This window comes from Pseudophryne corroboree, chromosome 12 (assembly GCF_028390025.1).
Source record: "Pseudophryne corroboree isolate aPseCor3 chromosome 12, aPseCor3.hap2, whole genome shotgun sequence".
In the NCBI taxonomy this organism is placed as follows: Eukaryota; Metazoa; Chordata; class Amphibia; order Anura; family Myobatrachidae; genus Pseudophryne; species Pseudophryne corroboree.
The window spans coordinates 100,046,215-100,071,867 of record NC_086455.1 but is presented as its reverse complement, the minus strand read 5'-3'; the positions used below and the strand labels follow the sequence as shown (position 1 = coordinate 100,071,867).

The window sequence follows — 25,653 nt, the reverse complement described above, 5'->3', positions numbered from 1 at the left end:
ACTTTTGTTCCTGGGAACTAGCCGTAGCAGGCGTTCTTTTCCCTCTACCCTTACCTCTGGCGAGGAAGGAAGAGCCCCGACCCCTTCTGGACTTATGCGACCGAAAGGACTGCATCTGATATTGAGGTGTTTTCTTTTGCTGTGGGGAAACATAAGGAAAAAAAGAAAAAACTTACCCGCGGTAGCTGTGGAAACCAGGTCCGCGAGGCCCTCCCCAAATAAAACCTCACCCTTGTAAGGTAAAGTTTCCATATGTCTCTTTGAATCTGCATCACCCGTCCATTGGCGGGTCCACAGGGACCGTCTAGCAGAAATTGCCATGGCATTGGCTCTTGAACCCAACAGCCCAATGTCTATCGCAGCCTCTCTCATATACAACGCTGCGTCTTTAAAGTGACCCAAGGTCAATAAAATGCTATCCTTATCTAGGGTGTCAATGTCAGATGACAAGTTATCTGCACATGCTGCAATTGCGCTACCCACCCATGCCGACGCTACTGCCGGTCTGAGCAAGGCACCCGTATGTGTATAGATCGATTTTAAGGTAGTTTCCTGTCTGCGATCCGCAGGATCCTTGAGGGCTGCCGTGTCCGGAGAAGGTAGCGCCACCTTTTTGGACAAGCGCGTCAAAGCCTTGTCCACCGTGGGCGAGGATTCCCACCGTAACCTGTCCTGTGAGGGGAAAGGATACGCCATAATAATTCTCTTGGGAATCTGCAGTTTCTTGTCTTGAGTTTCCCAAGCTTTTTCAAATAAGGCGTTCAGCTAATGAGATGGGGGTTTTCCCCCATCTCATGGTTTTCCTTAAACATGCAGACCCTCGTGTCAGGGACAGAGGGGTCTTCTGTGATATGTAAAACATCCTTTATTGCAAAATTCATATAATGGATACTCTTGGCCACCCGTGGGTGTAACCTCGCATCATCATAGTCGACACTGGAGTCAGAATCCGTGTCGGTATCAGTGTCTGCTACCTGGGAAAGGGGACGTTTATGAGACCCCGAAGGGCCTTGTGCCACAGTCAAAGCCATGGATTGACTCCCTGCTATTTCCCTGGACTCTGTTTTGTCCAATCTTTTATGTAATAAAGTCATATTTGCATTTAAAACATTCCACATATCCAACCAATCAGGTGTCGGCAGTGCCGACGGAGACACCACAATCATCTGCTCTGCCTCCTCCCTAGACGAGCCTTCCGCTTCAGACATACCGACACACGTACTGACACCCCCACACACACTGGGATATACAAATATGGGGACAGCCCCCCAATAAGGCCCTTTGGAGAGACAGTATGCCAGCACACACCCAGCACCACTGGACACTGGAACAAAATCCCAGTCTGTACAGCGCTTTTATGGATAAATAATACACTTACTGCGCCAATTAAATGTGCCCCCCCCCCCCCCCCCTCGTTTTTGCCCTCTGTACTTGCTCAGCAGGGGAGAGTCCGGGGAGCAGCTTCTCTGCAGTGTGCTGTGGAGAAAATGGCGCTGATTAGTGCTGGAGGATCAAGCTCCGCCCCCTCAACGCAGGGCTTCGGTCCCGCTCAAATTCTTTATACTGGCGGGGGTTTTCTAATATACTGCCTCCGCAGTATCTAACATGCTAGCCAGTGTCCCTTGAGGTTATTATTGCTGCCCAGGGCGCCCCCCCTGCGCTCTGCACCCTTACAGTGCCTTATGTGTGTGTGTGAGTGCGGGAGCAATGGCGCACAGCATTACTGCTGCGCGGTACCTCAGAGAAGATCTGAAGTCTTCTGCCGCCTGTGAAGTCTTCTTTCTTCTTATACTCACCCGGCTTCTATCTTCCGGCTCTGTGTGGAGGACGGCGGCGCGGCTCCGGGACGAACAGCGAGGACGACACCTGTGTTCCGACCCTCTGGAGCCAATGGTGTCCAGTAGCCTAAGAAGCAGAGCCTATCAGTTAAGTAGGTCTGCTTCTCTCCCCTCAGTCCCACGATGCAGAGAGCCTGTTGCCAGCAGTGCTCCCTGAAAATAAAAAACCTAACAAAAGTATTTTCAGAGAAACTCAGTAGAGCTCCCCTGTAATGCACCCAGTCACCTCTGGGCACAGGATCTAACTGAGGTCTGGAGGAGGGGCATAGAGGGAGGAACCAGTGCACCCCCATCTAAAGTCTTTAGAGTGCCCATGTCTCCTGGAGCCCGTCTATACCCCATGGTCCTTACGGAGTCCCCAGCATCCTCTAGGACGTAAGAGAAAAGGGGACGATTTAATTGTTTGTGTGTATTGTAGCTTCGATTTAAAGAGCCCAGGAGCTACTCAATTGTTTTGCACAAACAACTGAATTGCCCCCTTAATTCCTTGCACCCTACTGCACAGGGTTAAACATGTCAAACCGTTTTCCCTATGATAGGGGACAGGCATACTGCAGTGATAGTGTGCAAGGCACTAGCAATCAGCTACGAAGCTCTACTATACACAATTGTTTTGGGCATCTAAAAATCCTGTCTAAATGGGACTGTTTAGACGCCCAAACAATTGTCACTATACAATTGTGCTTGGTCGCCCATACACATCGTGCATGTCGCATCCAAACAGACCGGGTTTAACCATCTAAACTTTCTGCTTTGGGCATCCAAAACTGAAACTTGCAAGTTTCTTTAGAAGCTAAATAGCAGCACACTAAAAAGTCATAATTTCACAAAAATGTTGTTCTGATTGAGCCTCCTCCGAAACTTCGTCAGTACAATGGTTCCCACCTCTGAGACATTTGCATTTGAGTAAATGCCTACAAACATGAAAATCACTGCCCACCATGACTTAAAGATTGTCACCATTTCTATAAGGAAGCGAATACAATAAAAATATTTGTGGTTTTGAACTAAGGGCATATAGAGGTTATAACTGGGGAAAAAATGTAAATGGTCAAGCAAGCTGTGTTGGGCCACTTTCCCTAGTTTGACCTTTAATGATGTCAACAGGGGTTATCAATTTGTGGCATAATCTTGCAAACTGGGTGCAGGAATAGCTATTCTCTGTAAACGATAAAGCTATATAGCAGTTTCTGTATGATTGCATGAATATAATTCTTGGTACAGTAGTGGTATTGGCTGCAATTTAAAATAAAATCTTGCCTAGGCCACCAAATTGGTCGAAGCCAGCCAACTTTGTTATTCAAAGACATTTATTAAAACGATCTTTCTGTTCAAAACATTATCTTTGAAAAAAAACCTACGAGACAATCAATGTCAAAGCTGGAATGAGTATAAAAAGTTATAAGCAAAATAAGCTACTATATAGTTTTTTTGTAGTTTAACATAAATAGGAATTAAGAAAAGTGCTTTGAATAAACAAAACAAAATCTAAAAACCGGAAAATGCACTCTCATTGAATCTGCTTAGACCATTATAGCCCATTGTAAAGGGAACTATTAGAGCAACTGTCCTCAAAGGGCATGCTTTGTAAACAAAATAAGGCCATTTATTAACATTGCACTGGACACCACAAACATATTTGACACCTGGTTACATTGTCTAACTTGCACAAGATAGATCAAAGCTGCTAATTATTTAGTGTGATTTAATGCAAATTTTGCACCTAAGACAATGTTGAATTGTAAAATAGCCCTATTGTCACTTAATATAGGTGTCTGTAGTTTGCAAGTGTCTATTCCTAAAAAATGTAACTATTTTTTGTTGTTTTTTTCTATAAAAAAAATAAATAAAATATTATATATTTTATTTAGACAAGTTACACTGGGCAGTTGGCACCTACTACAGGTCGAGTATCCCATATCCGGAATGCTCGGGACCAGGAGCATTCCGGATATGGGATTTTTCCAGATAATGGAATACCCGGTCCTGAGAGGGGTACAGCAGTCGTCACGGGTGGTCCGGCTGTCAATGCGGGGGTCTGGGAGGGGCAACGCGGGTCCGGCGGTCAGCGGTGAGGTCAGCGGGGGTTGGCATGCACTATGTGGCGAGGGACTAGCTGCAAAGCCACTCCCCCACCGCCAGACATTGGTCACAGTAGTAGTGACGCTCCGGGATATTCAGTTTTTCTGAATATTCCGGATAACGGGTCTCGACCTGTATACCATTAATTTAATGGTTTACAGGTCAGCAATGTCAACTTTTGACCTGTGCATATGTACGGAGAATGCTTGTAAAGGAAGGACTCCATTGAAAAGTATGGTTTTGATTTTAACAAAAAAATAATAATAATAATAATAATAATTCTTTAGAGGTGGTAAAAATGTGCTAGAAAACATATTCCCTGTCTGTTTACCGAGAACATCTGGTTCAGTCTCTTGTTCAACCAATGATACCACTTTAGCATTTAATTACCTGTTAAATAACAGGCTCTATGAACATTGAATTAGTATAGAATTTAGTAGAATATGAAATATTAAATAAGAAAAAACGGAGTAATAATATGATGAGTTCTACATACCTGCTGTTAAAGGCTTTTTATATGGATAGTTACTAGATCCCGTGTGAGTGTTGCCAACTCTGCTAAGTGGCAGCCTTATTACACCATAAAGACCATCTGTGTTGGTCCTAGTGTCTTCTCCATGGGAATAACGAGAATTGCACCAGGGAAGATGCTCAAACATTGCACTGTGGTGTAAAGAGCTCTGTGATACCAAGAGTTCTTCGCAGTGCACTGGCTGTGAAAACACTTCATCTTTTGGATACATGGAGAAATTTGAATACCCATTATATGGTAATCTGCTTTGGCCATAAGAAATGTAGGTTCCGTCCAAAGAAGCTATGTCTGAGGAGCCATAGAGACAGATGCAATCCTTGTGGCTGCCCGGAACTGGCAAACGATGAAGCTGCTGCACTGGAAATGAAGGCTGCTGGAAGTCTTGTTTAGGAGTGGGAGACTTTTCCCCTGGTCTTCCATACTCTGGCTTCATAGAAGCCTGTCCTCCCAATAACAAAGGCAGTCTGTGGTACAAAGGTTCTGAGCCACTACAGTGCTTGGAAGACTGTTCCACGCGAACGCAATCCATTTTATCCAAGGACTTTGTGGACTCTTGACGCTCCTGTTTTAGTAATCCAACTTCAGATCCCCCTTGCCAACCATGGTAGTCCTCAGACTTATGATGCAATAAATCTTTTTTAGACTTAATACAGTTCTTTTTAGGAGATCTTGTTGACTTCAGTTTAGACTTTAAGCAAGTGTTTAAAGAACGACCACCGTCTCCACTTGACTTGCTCCTTTGTTTCAAAGGATGGCCTTTTTCATTAGTAAGCTTTAAAAAAGCTACAGCATTCAAACTTGCCAATCTCTTTGGAGCCGGAGAATAAGACCCTTCACTAATCTCTCTCTTTAGGTCATCATCAAACCCATTATCAGAAGTTGACCTAATGTGGGATATGCGACTCTGCTTATTCTTCTTGCCGACAGGTTGATGACCTGGCTTTTTTAATGAAGTCCAATCGACAATAGATTTGCAGTTTTCATCAGCTTTGTTTAGATCCTTATTAACTTTCCTGGAAGAAAAACCATCAGCCCTCTCAAAAAGTAAGTTATTCACTGCTTCAGCATTGAGAGAAGCTAGCCTACGTTTTCGGGGTTCTGGAAAATCCATTATACAACCTGCCCCAGTAGAAACCCCTGGGAAAAGCTTTCCTTTTGAACTCAAACTTCGTGGTTTTGAGGGAAGCCCAGTATGAACTTTTAGAGTTCCAAATTCATCCACCCAGCAAGAAATGCTGGGTGATGTCCCACCCTGACTCTCTACAATACAGGACCCAGTCACATCTTCCAGCCTAGTGAGAACAACAGCACAGGTCTTCTCGTTCATTTTTGGTGACCGTTTTCCATGCAAATGGTATGATTTTCGTATATCCTGATTTATTTTTCCTCCATTTTTAACCCGTCCATGGAAAGTTAATTTCTTGAAAAGACTCTGCCCTATGTAACCTGCCTGGGTACTTTCCATCTTAAAGCTTGTCGTGTGTCACACTTTGGTCTACAGGAACACAGCAATTTTTTTCTTCAGCAGTAAAGGAAATGCTCCTCTTCAGACATGGTGATTATGTTGTGTACCTATGGAGATAAGTAAATATAGATAAGTAAAGTGAGCTGTAAACAGCGAATACACACACAAAAAAAAAAAAAAAAAGTCTCAAAAAATAAGAATTTACTTACCGATAATTCTATTTCTCGGAGTCCGTAGTGGATGCTGGGGTTCCTGAAAGGACCATGGGGAATAGCGGCTCCGCAGGAGACAGGGCACAAAAAGTAAAGCTTTAGGATCAGGTGGTGTGCACTGGCTCCTCCCCCTATGACCCTCCTCCAAGCCAGTTAGGTACTGTGCCCGGACGAGCGTACACAATAAGGGAGGAATTTTGAATCCCGGGTAAGACTCATACCAGCCACACCAATCACACCGTACAACTTGTGATCTAAACCCAGTTAACAGTATGATAACAGCGGAGCCTCTGAAAAGATGGCTCACAACAATAATAACCCGATTTTTGTAACTATGTACAAGTATTGCAGATAATCCGCACTTGGGATGGGCGCCCAGCATCCACTACGGACTCCGAGAAATAGAATTATCGGTAAGTAAATTCTTATTTTCTCTATCGTCCTAGTGGATGCTGGGGTTCCTGAAAGGACCATGGGGATTATACCAAAGCTCCCAAACGGGCGGGAGAGTGCGGATGACTCTGCAGCACCGAATGAGAGAACTCCAGGTCCTCTTTTGCCAGGATATCAAATTTGTAGAATTTTACAAACGTGTTCTCCCCTGACCACGTAGCTGCTCGGCAGAGTTGTAATGCCGAGACCTCTCGGGCAGCCGCCCAAGATGAGCCCACCGTCCTTGCGGAATGGGCCTTAACCGATTTAGACTGTGGCAGGCCTGCCTCAGAATGTGCAAGTTGAATTGTGTTACAAATCCAACGAGCAATCGACTGCTTAGAAGCAGGCGCACCCAACTTGTTGGGTGCATACAGTATAAACAGCGAGTCAGATTTTCTGACTCCAGCTGTCCTGGAATATATTTTCAGGGCCCTGACAACTTCTAGCAACTTGGAGTCCTCCAAGTCCCTAGTAGGTGCAAGGCACCACAATAAGCTGGTTCAGGTGAAACACTGACACCACCTTAGGGAGAGAACTGGGGACGAGTCCGCAGCTCTGCCCTGTCCGAATGGACAAACAGATATGGGCTTTTTTGAGAAAAAACCACCAATTTGACACTCGCCTGGTCCAGGCCAGGGCCAAGAGCATGGTCACTTTTTATGTGAGATGCTGCAAATCCACATATTTGACTGGTTTTAAACCAATGTGATTTGAGAAATCCCAGAACTACGTTGAGATCCCACAGTGCCACTGGAGGCACAAAAAAGGGGTTTGTATATGCAATACTCCCTTGACAAACTTCTGGACTTCAGGAACTGAAGCCAATTCTTTCTGGAAGAAAATTTACAGGGCCGAATTTGAACCTTAATGGACCCCAATTTGAGGCCCATAGACACTCCTGTTTGCAGGAAATGCAGGAAACGACCGAGTTGAAATTTCTTTGTGGGGCCTTCCTGGCCTCACACCACGCAACAAATTTTCGCCACACGTGGTGATAATGTTGTGCGGTCACCTCCTTTCTGGCTTTGACCAGGGTAGGAATGACCTCTTCCGGAATGCCTTTTTTCCCTTAGGATCCGGCTTTCCATCGCCATGCCGACAAACGCAGCTGCGGTAAGTCTTGGAACAGACATGGTACTTGCTGAAGCAAGTCCCTTCTTAGCGGCAGAGGCCATAAGACCTCTGTAAGCATCTCTTGAAGTTCCGGGTACCAAGTCCTTCTTGGCCAATCCGGAGCCATGAGTATAGTTCTTACTCCTCTACGTCTTATAATTCTCAGCACCTTAGGTATGAGAAGCAGAGGAGGGAACACATACACCGACTGGTACACCCACGGTGTTACCAGAACGTCCACATCTATTGCCTGAGGGTCCCTTGACCTGGCGCAATACCTGTCCCGTTTTTTGTTCAGACGGGACGCCATCATGTCCACCTTTGGTATTTCCCAACGGTTTACAATCATGTGGAAAAAACTTCTCAATGAAGTTTCCACTCTCCCGGGTGGAGGTCGTGCTGAGGAAGTCTGCTTCCCAGTTTCCATTACCGGGATGAAAAACTGCTGACAGTGTTATCACATGATTTTCCGCCCAGCGAAAAGTCCTTGCAGTTTCTGCCATTGCCCTCCTGCTTCTTGTGTCGCCCTGTCTGTTTACGTGGGCGACTGCCGTGATGTTTTTCCCACTGGATCAATACCGGCTGACCTTGAAGCAGAGGTCTTGCTAAGCTTAGAGCATTATAAATTTACCCTTAGCTCCAGTATATTTATGTGGAGAAAAGTCTCCATACTTGATCACACTCCCTGGAAATTTTTCCCTTGTGTGACTGCTCCCCAGCCTCTCAGGCTGGGCTCCGAGGTTACCAGCATCCAATCCTGAATGCCGAATCTGCGGCCCTCTAGAAGATGAGCACTCTATAACCACCACAGGAGAGACACCCTTGTCCTTGGATATTGGGTTATCCGCTGATGCATCTGAAGATGCGATCCGGACCATTTGTCCAGCAGATCCCACTGAAAAGTTCTTACGTGAAATCTGCCGAATGGAATTGCTTCGTAGGAAGCCACCATTTTTACCAGGACCCTTGTGCAATGATGCACTGTTTTTAGGAGGTTCCTGACTTGCTCGGATAACTCCCTGGCTTTCTCTTCCGGGAGAAACACCTTTTTCTGGACTGTGTCCAGAATCATCCCTAGGCACAGCAGACGTGTCGTCGGGATCAGCTGCGATTTTGGAATATTTAGAATCCACCCGTGCTGATTGTAGCAGTATCCGAGATAGTGCTACTCCGACCTCCAACTGTTCCCTGGACTATGCCCCTATCAGGAGATCGTCCAAGTAAGGGATAATTAAGACGCCTTTTCTTCGAAGAAGAATCATCAATTCGGCCATTACCTTGGTAAAGACCCCGGGGTGCCGTGGACAATCCAAACGGCAGCGTCTGAAACTGATAGTGACAGTTCTGCACCACGAACCTGAGGTACCCTTAGTGAGAAGGGCAAATTTGGGACATAGAGGTAAGCATCCCTGATGTCCCGGGACACTATATAGTCCCCTTCTTCCTGGTTCGTTATCACTGCTCTGAGTGACTTCATCTTAATTTGAACCTTTGTAAGTGTTCAAAAAAAAATTTTTTAGAATAAGTCTCACCTAGCCTTCTGGCTTCAGTACCACAATATAGTGTGGAATAATACCCCTTTTCTGTAGTAGGAGGGGTAATTTAATTGTCACCTGCTGGGAACACAGCTTGTGAATTTTTTCCCATACTACCTCCTTGTCGGAGGGAGACTTGGTAAAGCAGACTTCAGGAGCCTGTGAAGGGGAAACGTCTCGACATTCCCATCTGTACCCCCGGGATACTACTTGTAGGATCCAGGGGTCCTGTACGGTCTCAGCGCCCTGCTGAGAACTTGTCAGACGCGGTGGAACGCTTCTGTTCCTGGGAATAGGCTGCCTGTTGCAGTCTTCTTCCCTTTCCTCTATCCCTGGGCAGATATGATCTTATAGGGACGAGAGGACTGAGGCTGAAAAGACGGTGTCTTTTTCTGCAGAGATGTGACTTAGGGTAAAAAACGGTGGATTTTCCAGCAGTTGCCGTGACCACCAGGTCCGATGGACCGACCCCAAACAAGTCCTCTTCCTTTATACGGCCATACTGTGCCGTTTGGAATCTGCATCACCTGACCACTGTCGTGTCCATAACATCTTCTGGCAGTTATGGACATCGCGTTTATTCATGATGCCAGAGTGCAAATATCCCTCTGTGCATCTCGCATATATAGAAATGCTCTATAGTCAATAAAATACTGTCCCTGTCAAGGGTATCAATATTTTTAGTCAGGGAATCCGACCAAGCCACCCTAGCTCTGCACATCCAGGCTGAGGCGATCGCTGGCCGCAGTATAACACCAGTATGTGTGTATATACTTTTTATTATATTTTCCAGCCTTGTCAGCTGGTCCTTGAGGACGGCCCTATCTATAGACGGTACCGCCACTTGTTTTGATAAGCGTGTGAGCGCCTTATCCACCTTAAGGGGTGTTTCCCAACGCGCCCTAACTTCTGGCGGGAAAGGGTATACCGCCCATAATTTTCTATCGGGGGGAACCCACGCATCATCACACACTTTATTTAATTTATCTGATTCAGGAAAAACTATGGTAGTTTTTTCACATCCCACATAATACCCTCTTTTGTGGTACTTGTAGTATCAGAAATACGTAACACCTCCTTCATTGCCTTTAACGTGTGGCCCTAATAAGGAATACGTTTGTTTATTCACCGTCGACACTGGATTCAGTGTCCCTGTCTGTGTCGACCGACTAAAGTAAACGGGCGTTTTAAAACCCTTGACGGTGTTTTTGAGACGTCTGGACCGTACTAATTGTTTGTCGGCCGTCTCATGTCGTCAACCGACCTTGCAGCGTGTTGACATTATCACGTAATTTCCTAAATAAGCCATCCATTCCGGTGTCGACTCCCTAGAGAGTGACATCACCATTACAGGCAATTGCTCCGCCTCCTCACCAACATCGTCCTCCTACCTGTCGACACACACGTACCGACACACAGCACACACACAGGGAATGCTCTGATAGAGGACAGGACCCACTAGCCCTTTGGAGAGACAGAGGGAGAGTTTGCCAGCACACACCAAAAACGCTATAATTATATAGGGACAACCTTATATAAGTGTTTTCCCTTATAGCATCTTAATATATATATATAAGCATATCGCCAAATTAGTGCCCCCCCTCTCTGCTTTAACCCTGTTTCTGTAGTGCAGTGCAGGGGAGAGCCTGGGAGCCTTCCCTCCAGCCTTTCTGTGAGGGAAAATGGCGCTGTGTGCTGAGGAGATAGGCCCCGCCCCTTTTTCGGCGGCCTCGTCTCCCGCTCTTAACGGATTCTGGCAGGGGTTAAATATCTCCATATAGCCTCCGGAGGCTATATGTGAGGTATTTTTAGCCAAATAGGTATTCATTTTGCCTCCCAGGGCGCCCCCCTCCCAGCGCCCTGCACCCTCAGTGACTGCCGTGTGAAGTGTGCTGAGAGGAAAATGGCGCACAGCTGCAGTGCTGTGCGCTACCTTTAGAAGACTGAGGAGTCTTCTGCCGCCGATTCTGGACCTCTTCTTACTTCAGCATCTGCAAGGGGGCCGGCGGCAAGGCTCCGGTGACCATCCAGGCTGTACCTGTGATCGTCCCTCTGGAGCTGATGTCCAGTAGCCAAGAAGCCAATCCATCCTGCACGCAGGTGAGTTCACTTCTTCTCCCCTAAGTCCCTCGTTGCAGTGATCCTGTTGCCAGCAGGACTCACTGTAAAATAAAAAACCTAAGCTAAACTTTCCTAAGCAGCTCTTTAGGAGAGCCACCTAGATTGCACCCTTCTCGGCCGGGCACAAAATCTAACTGGCTTGGAGGAGGGTCATAGGGGGAGGAGCCAGTGCACACCACCTGATCCTAAAGCTTTACTTTTTGTGCCCTGTCTCCTGCGGAGCCGCTATTCCCCATGGTCCTTTCAGGAACCCCAGCATCCACTAGGACGATAGAGAAATATTGGTAACCCATTGTGTATACAGGTGCACACACAAGGTGAGATATTGTCTATGCTAGATTTTGACTATGTGATTTCCATTGAACTACCCCAGAGCCCAGAAGCACCGATATTGTCTATAGTATACACACGGAGAGATATTGGCTGTGAGATTTTGACTATACTATACTTTGTACTTGATAGTAAAAATTGCCTCTATTTTTCTTGCAATACCGATCCCGCGGAACCTCGCATCGGTATCGCAAGCTGTTTACACACAGATTTGCAATAACTTTTTAGTCAAAATCGTAAGGTTACATCATACCGTGTGTATGCACCTTAAGTTCATATTGTTTATTTTGCAGTTCAGAATGGTGAACTTTACATACACAACATGTCAATTAAGTATATTAGTTTGCTGGGTGTAGAAAACCATCCAGTTTGGGTATAAGTATGCTATGCCGGTGGGCGGACTCCCGACGACCAGCAAACCGGCGCCAGAATCCCAACCACCGGCATAAAGACAGCTGGGCGAGTGCAAATGAGCCCCTTGTGGACTCGCTGCGGGCACGGTGGCGCGCTACGATATCTGTTCTCCCTCCAGGTGGGTCGTGGACCCCCAAGAGGGAGAAGAACTGTCGGTATGCCGGCGGTCGGGATTCTGGCACCGGTATGCTGGTCGTCGGGAGCACGGCCGCCGGCAAAGTGAAGACCACCCAGTTTGTTTGTATACATTTTTGCATTAAAGTTAGAGCATTTTGTGTTCCATAAAGAACAAAGTCGAGGATATAAAACCAAAATGTACTGCAAGGCAAAATAATACAACTTAACATGATCTACATGTTAAAGGCAACCTCTATGCCACTAAAAGACAAAAATACTTATGGTTCAACATTTATATGGCACAAAAGAAACACTAGATATAGAGTGGTGTAAGATGTTTCTCTGATGATTCCAATGCAGTGATAACCAGAAAGGGGGGGGAATCACCTTTTTAAAGCAACACATAACCAGTATAAATTACTACTGTAGGAAAAATGCAAGACAATAATGGCATTTTAATTAAGTGTTGCACATTGCACATTAGGAATTTAAGTAATAATGCTAAACACTAGCAAAGCTTTGCTACACTGAGGTTGGTCTCCTGTCTGCATGGCACGTCTGGTAGTGGCAGAAGGGACTAATCTGACAATGCTGTGTGATGCCGTACGTGGGCTGACATAGCTGCTAGCTTTGGTGCTGAAATTAGCAGCTAGCAATGTTGCAGTTCTGTGATTCCACCAGTCCTATCTCCTACTCTTTTCTGTAGTGTGAATTCCCTTGAAAGTTAGCATGATTCATACAGTGTTCACACTGACAATTGGCGGGTTGCACCCGGGACTCGTGCACGAGACCTTCCCAGGTGCAACCCGCTTGAGACCCCGTTCAGACTGGCGGCCCCGACGCGGCATATTGCCGTGTCAATGACGTCACCGGGTCACATGCGGGAGCGGCGCTTGGAGATCAGATGATCTACAAGCACCGCCTGCTCCAATAGTTTGGAAGGGTCCCGGATCGCATCGACCTGGGAACACTTAACCCCGTTCACATTGCCATCAAACTGCGCCTGACCCGGTATTCACCCGGAAATAACCCTTCTTTATTCCCGGGTTGAAATACCGGGTCAGGCGACCCGGGAATTTGTCAGGACCCCCGTTCACACTGCCCATAAACTCGGATTACTGCGCATTCACGTGCAATAACCCGGATTTTTCATGGCAGTGTGAACGAGGTATTATCAGAGAATAACAGGGTATTCTGAACACACCCTGCTGAGCCTGTTATCCCAACCTGTCTCCAGTCACAAAACCATGGCCCTATGTCACTATGTCTATCACATTGTGCCCAACTACTGTATTCCCACAGGACAATACTTTTAAATGGCTAATATGCGAACAAAACAAATGGACTGTGCTGCTAATGATCAGGATCAGCTAATATACAATAGTAACATGTTTAACAAGTAAATATATCTAAATGTAAAAAGTGGAAAAGGAGGGGAAAAAATATATAAAGAAAATAATATCTTACACATACTATACACACATACTGTATCACTGTAAACATCATCTATACGAACGGTGAGTTGTGAACTTATTTCAGAGTCCAGTGAATCTCTCTCCACTGAAGAGGATTACACGCATTAGAACAATGGCTGAAAGAACATTACCCCACATATAAAAGCTTTTCGGATGCTAAAAGCTTAATTATATACACACACACTATATTTTATATATACATATACATACATACGAGACCGTGATAAACTCCTATTACAAAGAGAGTTTATATGGATTTTTTGACTAAATACAGTTCAGCCGCATGGTGTGAATTAATATTTATCCTTTAACAGATTTTTTTGTGAATGTTGTTGTTATACAAATATTGAAAATGTATTCCATTGTTGGGATGATTTGTTATTGGACATGATGCTTGATAGATTTTCTCTAAAATATGTTTTTTTCTGACAGGTCATGTGATCTTGTAACGGTTTGTAGTGGTTGTCTTGGTGATGGGGGTCACTTCCTGCTTACCGGGCTGGTAGTCATAGCAGCGGCTGCTGCGAATGACGTCAGCGGAAACCAGAAGACAGCGTGGCTTGACACGCGGTGCACTGGTGAAGTTAGATGATGTATATAAGGTAAATTTTTTTTATATATCTGCATTCCTGAGGATGATTTTCAAGCAAAATCAAAACGTAGAAGCAACATTGACTTCCGTATTTTATTACCTGTGAGTGCCCCCGAACGTGCTGAGATGCATACTATAATTATATATATATATATATATATATATATATATATATATATATATATATATATATATATATATATATATATATATATATATATATATATATATATATATATATATATATATATATACACACACACACATACACAATGAAAATGATGTGCGGCACTCAGGTTTGCAGGAAGAAAACCACCACTAGCAGGGCTCCTTCAACGTTTCAATTTTACTCAGAAAATTGTCATCAGGAAGTATACAAAAAGTAAAAAGGTGCTTACCTTATATCCCCCACCAATGTGATTGTGTGGTGCCCGTTCGGCGGGACCCGTCCGGCTGATGCGGCGCAAAATGATGACGCCATCGCGTATTGCGCGGTGCACGTCAGTGAAAGCCCGTCACCATAGTAACCCGGTGTAGCGTTCCTGAATGTAGATAAACAGTGTGTTGACATATATAGGAGGACCTAGGCGATGCAATAATATATTAGCTTATAGGTAGAACGGAGATCGCAATAACATAAAATAGATAAGATCTCACCCATGCTCAGGGATGGGTGAAGCAGTGTCCACTATTAGAGATGTTTCAACAATATGCACAGTATTATATGGACTATAAATAGAGAAATAAACAAATTGCAGTGGCACCTCAGCTATAAAGTCATACGGTGTCTAGGCTCCTGAAATGATTGCTGTACACCTATAGGACATTGGAACCTGACCCACAATGCATAACTGGGGGATAATTAGGGACATGATGGATGTTGTTAATAAAAACATGCTAATGGTAATGCATCATTAAGTCCACGCGGTGTGATTACATCCAGTTTCTTTATCCATCGTGATTCACACCTCAAAAAGGGCCTTATGTCTATCTCCACCTCTGATCCTAGCTGGTATATGCGATATCGTAAGCACGCCAAGGAGTGCTTGAGGGTTGCAAAGTGGCGTGCCACTGGTTGTCCGCTGGTGGCTTTATTCAGGGCCATCCTGATGGCCTATCTGTGTGCTGTCATTCTTTACTTGAATTTTCTTATGGTTTTACCGATGTAGCTGAGACTACATGGACATATAATCTGATAAATCACATGGGTTGATTCACATGTTAGATGATGTTGAATGCGTATTTTGTAACCCAAATGTGGGTGACAGAAGGTGTCTCCTGGAATTAGATGTTGACATGTCGTACACGTGCACCGGAAGCACCCTAATTTACGTGTTGATAAGAGGTTTATAGTCACAGATTTTGTTTTGGTGTAGATATCTGTTTTGGCCAGCATGTCCCTGAGATTTCTGGATCGCTGGTAGCAGGGCATAATGTCAGTTTCCTGTAGGTTAAGTTTATGGTCTGTTTGGATAAGATGCCAATGTTTTTTGGTGGTTTTGTTAATTTCCTGTGAGGCAATATTGAAGACACTTTTCCATGGTAGTTTAGGTCTCGATTCATTTTTAATTTTCTTCTGTAGTAATGAGCCTCTGTCCATTGATAGTACTTTAGGCTTGGTAATAAGGAGTGATTTTGGATCATATCCTCGCAGTATGAACCGACTGATAAGATCATCCATTTGGGTTGCTGCCACTGCTGTATCTGAGTTGATCCTCCGTATTCTGATCATTTGTGAATATGGTATACCTTGTTTTAACCCTCTAGGGCACAGGTTCTCAAACTCGGTCCTCAGGACCCCACACAGTGCATGTTTTGCAGGTCTCCTCACAGAATCACAAGTGAAATACTTAGCTCCACCTGTGGACCTTTTAAAATGTGTCAGTGAGTAATTAATACACCTGTGCACTTGCTGGGTTACCTGCAAAACATGCACTGTGTGGGGTCCTGAGGACCGAGTTTGAGAACCCCTGCTCTAGGGTGACAGCTTGAATTATGAAGAAATGTATTCCTGTCCGTCGGTTTTGAAAAGACTGCAGTGTTGATACATGAATTTGTAATAGAGATCCTGACATCAAGGAAATCTATGGTATTAAGATCCATTTTGTACACCAATTTGACAGGACCACACATTATGTGTATCCAGAATTTCTTGTAATACATATTGCGGTCCCCTCCAGAAGATCGAAATATCATCTATGAATGGTGTTCCTGACTATTGCTGCCGTTACATCCAGTAGGGCAACCAGACTCTCGCTGCGTCACACAAGCAAGTCTGCTATCAGGGTATCAGGCTGCTTATAGAAACTAAGAGAATTAATCTACTGTATGATAGCAGAGTTGTGCTAGTAACTTATCCTAACTGCTCACAGCGCTGATTAGTTCTAAGCCAACAGATACCTAGTAATGCAACGGTGGCAAAACTCGGGGATCCGGACTGAAAGTCGACAGTAACTAGGTCGACAATGTCTAGGTCGACCACTATTGGTCGACAGTAACTAGGTCGACAGGGCCTTTAGGTCGACATGTTCTAGGTCGACAGGTCAAAAGGTCGACATGAGTTTTTCACAATTTTTTTCTTTTTTTGAACCTTTTCATACTCAACGATCCACGTGGACTACGATTGGAACTGTAATCTGTGCCGAGCGAAGCGAAGGCACCATGCCCGAAGCATGGCGAGCGAAGCGAGCCATGCGAGGGGACGCGGTGCACTAATTGGGGTTCCCGGTCACTCTACGAAGAAAACGACACCAAAATAACATTAAAAACTCATGTCGACCTTTTGACCTGTCGACCTAGAACATGTCGACCTAGACACCCTGTCGACCTAGTTACTGTCGACCAATAGTGGTCGACCTAGTTACTGTCGACTTTCAATACCACACCCCAAAACTCGGTCCTTAAAGATTATTATTATCCTTTATTTATAGGGCACCACAACGAATCTGCAGCACCCAGTTACAGAGTACATAAACAAATAAGAAAAATAAGAAAAAACAGTGACTTATCGTTCAAGACAATATAGGACAGGGTATATAAACATAGCAGCATCAGCAGACGATACTAAAATAGGTATTAGAGTGGCAGAAAACCAAGGGATTTGGTGCCGTTGAAGGGTGTATAGAGTAGAAGATGGTTTAAGTAAGAGAAGTAAAGGCAAATGAGGGAATAGAGCCCAGCTCGCAAGAACTTACATTCTAAGGTGGGTGGGGGTGGATTCCAAATAGTTCATGTTTTCAAGCTTACCAGTATAGCTACTAAAATGTGCCAGTTAGTAATGAGTGACCTGTGTACCAGTCAGATGATTTGAAAAACCATGACATGTTAGCGGTCCCCGACTACAGAGTTTGGCCACCTCTGATAGGGATAGACTAGTAACAAACCACAGCAGAGGTTTTAACTTGCTGGTTTATTAGAGTAAGTACCTGTAGCCTACAGCCCCTGAACAAACATTAAAAAAAATAAAAAAAAAATAAAACACGAGAAACCATTCAAAAGGTTGGAGGGAAAAAGTAAAATAAATTGGTGCAGTATTGACATCTATTTAGACTTAGAATTAACAGTAATGTACAACATCATATTTGGAATTTTTCACACACCAATATGGGTTTAGGTCTAGTAATCAGGTAAATAATTAGAGAATGTTGATGTGCAGGGTGGTCCATAAGTGTGGAAACGGTTTAAGTAATTTGCAATAGAACATGTGCTTCATTCTCCAGATATCAAGACAATCTCGACATGTTCTGTTTGGGTTAGTGACACTGGGCCTAATTCAGAGTTAATCACAGCAGCAAATTTGTTAGCAGTTGGGCAAAACCATGGCCCTCATTCCGAGTTGTTCGCTCGGTATTTTTCATCGCATCGCAGTGAAAATCCGCCTAGTACGCATGCGCAATGTTCGCACTGCGACTGCGCCAAGTAACTTTACTATGAAGAAAGTAATTTTACTCACGGCTTTTTCTTCGCTCCGGCGATCGTAATGTGATTGACAGGAAATGGGTGTTACTGGGCGGATACACGGCGTTTCAGGGGCGTGTGGCTGAAAACGCTACCGTTTCCGGAAAAAACGCAGGAGTGGCCGGGGAAACGGTGGGAGTGCCTGGGCGAACGCTGGGTGTGTTTGTGACGTCAACCAGGAACGACAAGCACTGAAATGATCGCACAGGCAGAGTAAGTCTGGAGCTACTCTGAAACTGCTAACTCGTTTGTAATCGCAATATTGCGCGTACGTCGGTCGCAATTTTAAGAAGCTAAGATTCACTCCCAGTAGGCGGCGGCTTAGCGTGTGTAACTCTGCTACATTCGCCTTGCGAGCGAACAACTCGGAATGAGGGCCCATGTGCACTGCAGTGGGAGCAGATAGAACATGTGCAGAGAGAGTTAGATTTGGGTGGGGTGTGTTCAAACTGTTATCTAAATTGCAGTGTAAAAAATAATAATTTACTTACCGATAATTCTATTTCTCGGAGTCCGTAGTGGATGCTGGGGTTCCTGAAAGGACCATGGGGAATAGCGGCTCCGCAGGAGACAGGGCACAAAAGTAAAGCTTTCCGATCAGGTGGTGTGCACTGGCTCCTCCCCCTATGACCCTCCTCCAAGCCAGTTAGGTACTGTGCCCGGACGAGCGTACACAATAAGGGAGGAATTTTGAATCCCGGGTAAGACTCATACCAGCCACACCAATCACACCGTACAACTTGTGATCAAAACCAGTTAACAGTATGATAACAGAGGAGCCTCTGAAAGATGGCTTCTTAACAATAACCCGAATTAGTTAACAATAACTATGTACAATTATTGCAGATAATCCGCACTTGGGATGGGCGCCCAGCATCCACTACGGACTCCGAGAAATAGAATTATCGGTAAGTAAATTCTTATTTTCTCTATCGTCCTAGTGGATGCTGGGGTTCCTGAAAGGACCATGGGGATTATACCAAAGCTCCCAAACGGGCGGGAGAGTGCGGATGACTCTGCAGCACCGAATGAGAGAACTCCAGGTCCTCCTTAGCCAGAGTATCAAATTTGTAAAATTTTACAAACGTGTTCTCCCCTGACCACGTAGCTGCTCGGCAAAGTTGTAATGCCGAGACCCCTCGGGCAGCCGCCCAAGATGAGCCCACCTTCCTTGTGGAGTGGGCCTTTACAGATTTAGGCTGTGGCAGGCCTGCCACAGAATGTGCAAGTTGGATTGTGCTACAGATCCAACGAGCAATCGTCTGCTTAGACGCAGGAGCACCCATCTTGTTGGGTGCATACAATATAAACAACGAGTCAGATTTTCTGACTCCAGCTGTCCTTGCAATATATATTTTTAATGCTCTGACAACGTCCAGTAACTTGGAGTCCTCCAAGTCACTTGTAGCCGCAGGCACTACAATAGGCTGGTTCAGATGAAATGCTGACACCACCTTAGGGAGAAAATGCGGACGAGTCCGCAGTTCTGCCCTGTCCGAATGGAAAATCAGATATGGGCTTTTGTAAGATAAAGCTGCCAGTTCTGACACTCTCCTGGCCGAAGCCAGGGCTAGTAACATGGTCACTTTCCATGTGAGATATTTTAAATCCACCTTTTTTAGTGGTTCAAACCAATGAGATTTTAGAAATTCCAAAACCACATTGAGATCCCACGGTGCCACTGGAGGCACCACAGGAGGCTGTATATGCAGCACTCCCTTAACAAAAGTCTGGACTTCAGGAACTGAAGCCAATTCTTTTTGAAAGAAAATCGACAGGGCCGAAATTTGAACCTTAATAGATCCCAATTTGAGACCCATAGACAATCCTGATTGCAGGAAATGTAGGAATCGACCCAGTTGAAATTCCTCCGTCGGAGCACTCCGATCCTCGCACCACGCAACATATCTTCGCCAAATGCGGTGATAGTGTTGCACGGTTACTTCCTTCCTTGCTTTAATCAAAGTAGGAATGACTTCTTCCGGCATGCCTTTTTCCTTTAGGATCCGGCGTTCAACCGCCATGCCGTCAAACGCAGCCGCGGTAAGTCATGAAACAGACAGGGACCCTGCTGAAGCAAGTCCCTCCTTAGAGGTAGAGGCCACGGATCTTCCGTGATCATCTCTTGAAGTTCCGGGTACCAAGTCCTTCTTGGCCAATCCGGAACCACTAGTATCGTTCTTACGCCTCTTTGCCGTATAATTCTCAATACTTTTGGTATGAGAGGCAGAGGAGGAAACACATACACCGACTGGTACACCCAAGGCGTTACCAGCGCGTCCACAGCTATTGCCTGCGGATCTCTTGACCTGGCGCAATACCTGTCCAGTTTTTTGTTGAGGCGAGACGCCATCATGTCCACCATTGGTCTTTCCCAACGGGTTACCAGCATGTGGAAGACTTCCGGATGAAGTCCCCACTCTCCCGGGTGAAGGTCGTGTCTGCTGAGGAAGTCTGCTTCCCAGTTGTCCACTCCCGGGATGAACACTGCTGACAGTGCTATCACATGATTCTCTGCCCAGCGAAGAATCCTTGCAGCTTCTGCCATTGCACTCCTGCTTCTTGTGCCGCCCTGTCTGTTCACATGGGCGACTGCCGTGATGTTGTCCGACTGGATCAACACCGGTTTTCCTTGAAGCAGAGGTTCTGCCTGGCTTAGAGCATTGTAGATTGCTCTTAGTTCCAGAATGTTTATGTGAAGAGACGTTTCCAGGCTCGTCCACACTCCCTGGAAGTTTCTTCCTTGTGTGACTGCTCCCCAGCCTCTCAGGCTGGCGTCCGTGGTCACCAGGATCCAATCCTGTATGCCGAATCTGCGGCCCTCCAATAGATGAGCACTCTGCAACCACCACAGAAGAGATACCCTTGTCCTTGGAGACAGGGTTATCCGCTGGTGCATCTGAAGATGCGACCCTGACCATTTGTCTAACAGATCCCTCTGGAAAATTCGTGCATGGAATCTGCCGAATGGAATTGCTTCGTAAGAAGCCACCATTTTTCCCAGGACTCTTGTGCATTGATGTACAGACACCTTTCCTGGTTTTAGGAGGTTCCTGACAAGCTCGGACAACTCCTTGGCTTTTTCCTCCGGGAGAAAAACCTTTTTCTGAACAGTGTCCAGAATCATCCCTAGGAACAGCAGACGAGTTGTCGGCATTAACTGGGATTTTGGAATATTCAGAATCCAGCCGTGCTGTTTTAGCACTTCTTGAGACAGTGCTAATCCCCTCTCTAGCTGTTCTCTGGACCTTGCCCTTATTAGGAGATCGTCCAAGTATGGGATAATTAATACGCCTTTTCTTCGAAGAAGAATCATCATCTCGGCCATTACCTTTGTAAAGACCCGAGGTGCCGTGGACAATCCGAACGGCAGCGTCTGAAACTGATAGTGACAGTTTTGTACAACGAACCTGAGGTACCCCTGGTGTGAGGGGTAAATTGGAACGTGGAGGTACGCATCCTTGATGTCCAAGGACACCATAAAGTCCCCTTCTTCCAGGTTCGCTATCACTGCTCTGAGTGACTCCATTTTGAACTTGAACTTCTTTATGTACAGGTTCAAGGACTTCAGATTTAGAATAGGTCTTACCGAGCCGTCCGGCTTCGGTACCACAATTAGAGTGGAATAATACCCCTTTCCCTGTTGTAGAAGAGGTACCTTGACTATCACCTGCTGAGAGTACAGCTTGTGAATGGCTTCCAAAACCGTCTCCCTTTCGGAGGGGGACGTTGGTAAAGCAGACTTCAGGAAACGGCGAGGCGGATCTGTCTCTAGTTCCAACCTGTACCCCTGAGATATTATCTGCAGGATCCAGGGATCTACCTGCGAGTGAGCCCACTGCGCGCTGAAATGCTTGAGACGACCGCCCACCGCCCCCGAGTCCGCTTGAGAAGCCCCAGCGTCATGCTGAGGCTTTTGTAGAAGCGGGGGAGGGCTTCTGTTCCTGGGAAGGAGCTGCCTGTTGGTGTCTCTTCCCCCTTCCTCTGCCTCGTGGCAGATATGAATATCCCTTTGCTCTCTTGTTTTTAAAGGAACGAAAGGACTGCGGTTGAAAAGTCGGTGTCTTTTTCTGTTGGGGAGTAGCTTGAGGTAAAAAGGTGGATTTCCCGGCTGTAGCCGTGGCCACCAAATCTGATAGACCGACTCCAAATAACTCCTCCCCTTTATACGGCAAAACTTCCATATGCCGTTTTGAGTCCGCATCGCCTGACCACTGTCGCGTCCATAAACTTCTTCTGGCCGAAATGGACATAGCACTTACCCGTGATGCCAGTGTGCAGATATCCCTCTGTGCATCACGCATATAAAGAAATGCATCCTTTATTTGCTCTAAAGACAGTAAAACATTGTCCCTATCCAGGGTATCAATATTTTCAATCAGGGACTCTGACCAAACTACTCCAGCACTGCACATCCAGGCTGACGCTATAGCTGGTCGTAGTATAACACCTGTATGTGTGTATATACTTTTTTGGATATTTTCCATCCTCCTATCTGTTGGATCTTTAAGTGCGGCCGTCTCAGGAGAGGGTAACGCCACTTGTTTAGATAAGCGTGTGAGCGCCTTATCCACCCTAGGAGGTGTTTCCCAGCGCGCCCTAACCTCTGACGGGAAAGGGTATAAAGCTAATAACTTCTTTGAAATTAGCATCTTTTTATCGGGGGCAACCCACGCTTCATCACATACATCATTTAGTTCTTCTGATTCAGGAAAAACTATAGGTAGTTTTTTCACACCCCACATAATACCCTGTTTAGTGGTACCAGTAGTATCAGCTAAATGTAACGCCTCCTTCATTGCCAAAATCATATAACGTGTGGCCCTACTGGAAAATACGGTTGATTCGTCACCGTCGCCACTGGAATCAGTGCCTGTGTCTGGGTCTGTGTCGACCGACTGAGGCAAAGGGCGTTTTACAGCCCCTGACGGTGTTTGAGGCGCCTGGACAGGCACTAACTGATTGTCCGGCCGTCTCATGTCGACAAACGACTGCTTTAGCGTGTTGACACTATCCCGTAATTCCATAAATAAAGGCATCCATTCTGGTGTCGACCCCCTAGGAGGTGACATCCCCATATTTGGCAATTGCTCCGCCTCCACACCAATATCGTCCTCATACATGTCGACACACACGTACCGACACACAGCAGACACACAGGGAATGCTCTTAACGAAGACAGGACCCCACTAGCCCTTTGGGGAGACAGAGGGAGAGTTTGCCAGCACACACCAAAAGCGCTATATATGACAGGGATAGCCTTATAATAAGTGCTCCCTGTATAGCTGCTTTTATAATATAATTTTTGCCACTATTTTGCCCCCCCTCTCTTGTTTTACCCTGTTTCTGTAGTGCAGTGCAGGGGAGAGACCTGGGAGCCGTCCTGACCAGCGGAGCTGTGTAAGGAAAATGGCGCTGTGTGCTGAGGAGATAGGCCCCGCCCCTTTTCCGACGGGCTCGTCTCCCGCTCTTTAGTGTATTCTGGCAGGGGTTAAATATCTCCATATAGCCCCGGAGGCTATATGTGAGGTATTTTTTAGCCAAATAGGTTTTCATTTGCCTCCCAGGGCGCTCCCCTCCCAGCGCCCTGCACCCTCAGTGACTGCCGTGTGAAGTGTGCTGAGAGGAAAATGGCGCACAGCTGCAGTGCTGTGCGCTACCTTTAGAAGACTGAGGAGTCTTCTGCCGCCGATTCTGGACCTCTTCATGTTTCAGCATCTGCAAGGGGGCCGGCGGCGAGGCTCCGGTGACCATCCAGGCTGTACCTGTGATCGTCCCTCTGGAGCTGATGTCCAGTAGCCAAGAAGCCAATCCATCCTGCACGCAGGTGAGTTCACTTCTTCTCCCCTAAGTCCCTCGTTGCAGTGATCCTGTTGCCAGCAGGACTCACTGTAAAATAAAAAACCTAAGCTAAACTTTCTCTAAGCAGCTCTTTAGGAGAGCCACCTAGATTGCACCCTTCTCGGCCGGGCACAAAAATCTAACTGGCTTGGAGGAGGGTCATAGGGGGAGGAGCCAGTGCACACCACCTGATCGGAAAGCTTTATTTTTGTGCCCTGTCTCCTGCGGAGCCGCTATTCCCCATGGTCCTTTCAGGAACCCCAGCATCCACTAGGACGATAGAGAAATAAAAGCAGCCAGTATTCACCCTGCACAGAAACAACAACAAAAAAAACCACCCAAATCTATAGGGCCATACTCATGGGGAGATTCGGGCTATGCCCGATTCTCACTATGCGACAGGGGCTAGGTCGGCATCGCAAGCACATAATGAGTGTGCTTGCGATACTGACTGTGCGATTTTGGCTAAGTGTCAATTTGACTATCTCTTCTATAGAGATAGTCAAAATTGACTTGTCTGCACAGTCTATCTAGGCTTGCGATGCAGATTACGCATCGGCATCAAATCGGGAATCGCAAGGTCACTTTCACCTTGAGATCTGCACTAACTTTTCTTACGATTTTGACTATATAGTCAAAGTCGTAAGAAAATATCTCACCCTGTATACACACTAAGACTCTCTCTGCAAATGTTATATCTGCCACACCTGCAGTGCACATGGTTTTGCCCAACTGCTAACAAATTTGCTGGTGCGATCAACTCTGAATTACCCCCATTGTTCTTATCGTCATTACCAACAAAAGAAAACTCAGTTAATATTCGAGAATGAATAAAGATATGTTAACAAAGAATACAATTGTTCTCTTATTATTATCATCATCATCATCTTCACATGTAGCGTAGCAAATTCTGTTTAACTTTACAGTTGGAAAGAACGATAAAGCAAAACTGGATAATAACAAACAGTCGAAGAAGTAGGAAGGCCCTGCTCGCAAGCTATAGATGAAAGTCTGCATCTATTTGATATGACACATAACTATCTTCCCAATTAAAAAGATAGAGTGGCATCCAAGATGGCCACCATACGGGTGACATACTGTACCCTAAAAAATTCTCCCCCAATCCAATAGCATATGTGTAGACCCTGGATTAAATATTTCCAACTCAAGGGTGTTTCCATACCCTATGTGTGTAATGTATCTCATGGTGTCTCCTTGTTAATACATCATATTAAAGGTAAAAGGTAACAAATATATTTCTCTGACATGTAAACCTCTTCCAATTGTCGCCTGACCAAATGTGCAGGGGGGTTGGAGGTGCCAATCTTGACATTTAAAGTTAAATACTTTTGACACAGGAATCCATGGCGCCCAAGGGGTTAAATGAAAGCAACAATGACCGTCTGTGCCATTGTTTTTTTTATAGTTTCTATTTTCTTTTTTTGGGCTGTCCAATACAGGACAGTCTTAACAGTATTGAAGGCCCGGGGCAAAGCAATGCACTGGGGCCCCTGTTTGCGATAGGATTTACCGGCAGTCGGGATGCCAGTGGTCAGAAGACTGACCGCAGGATCCCGATGGACAGAATCCCGAC

General features: G+C 45.7%; 1 protein-coding gene across 11 annotated transcripts in view; it reads right to left on the bottom strand.

The window, feature by feature from the left end:
• The window catches only part of BAHD1 (bromo adjacent homology domain containing 1), a 534,426-nt gene that overhangs the window by 233,138 nt on the left and 275,635 nt on the right, over positions 1–25,653 (bottom strand). For 6 of the 11 annotated variants that reach the window (XM_063947814.1, XM_063947815.1, XM_063947810.1 and 3 more), the window contains exons 2-3: positions 14,660–14,803; positions 4,417–6,024 (exon numbers count right to left, since the gene is read on the bottom strand). In XM_063947814.1, coding sequence (XP_063803884.1) covers positions 4,417–5,917 — 1,501 coding nt within the window. In that variant the 5' untranslated portion in view covers positions 5,918–6,024; positions 14,660–14,803. The remainder of the gene's footprint in view (positions 1–4,416; positions 6,025–14,659; positions 14,804–25,653) is intronic. The other 5 variants (XM_063947817.1, XM_063947818.1, XM_063947812.1 and 2 more) reach the window with 1 other exon arrangement.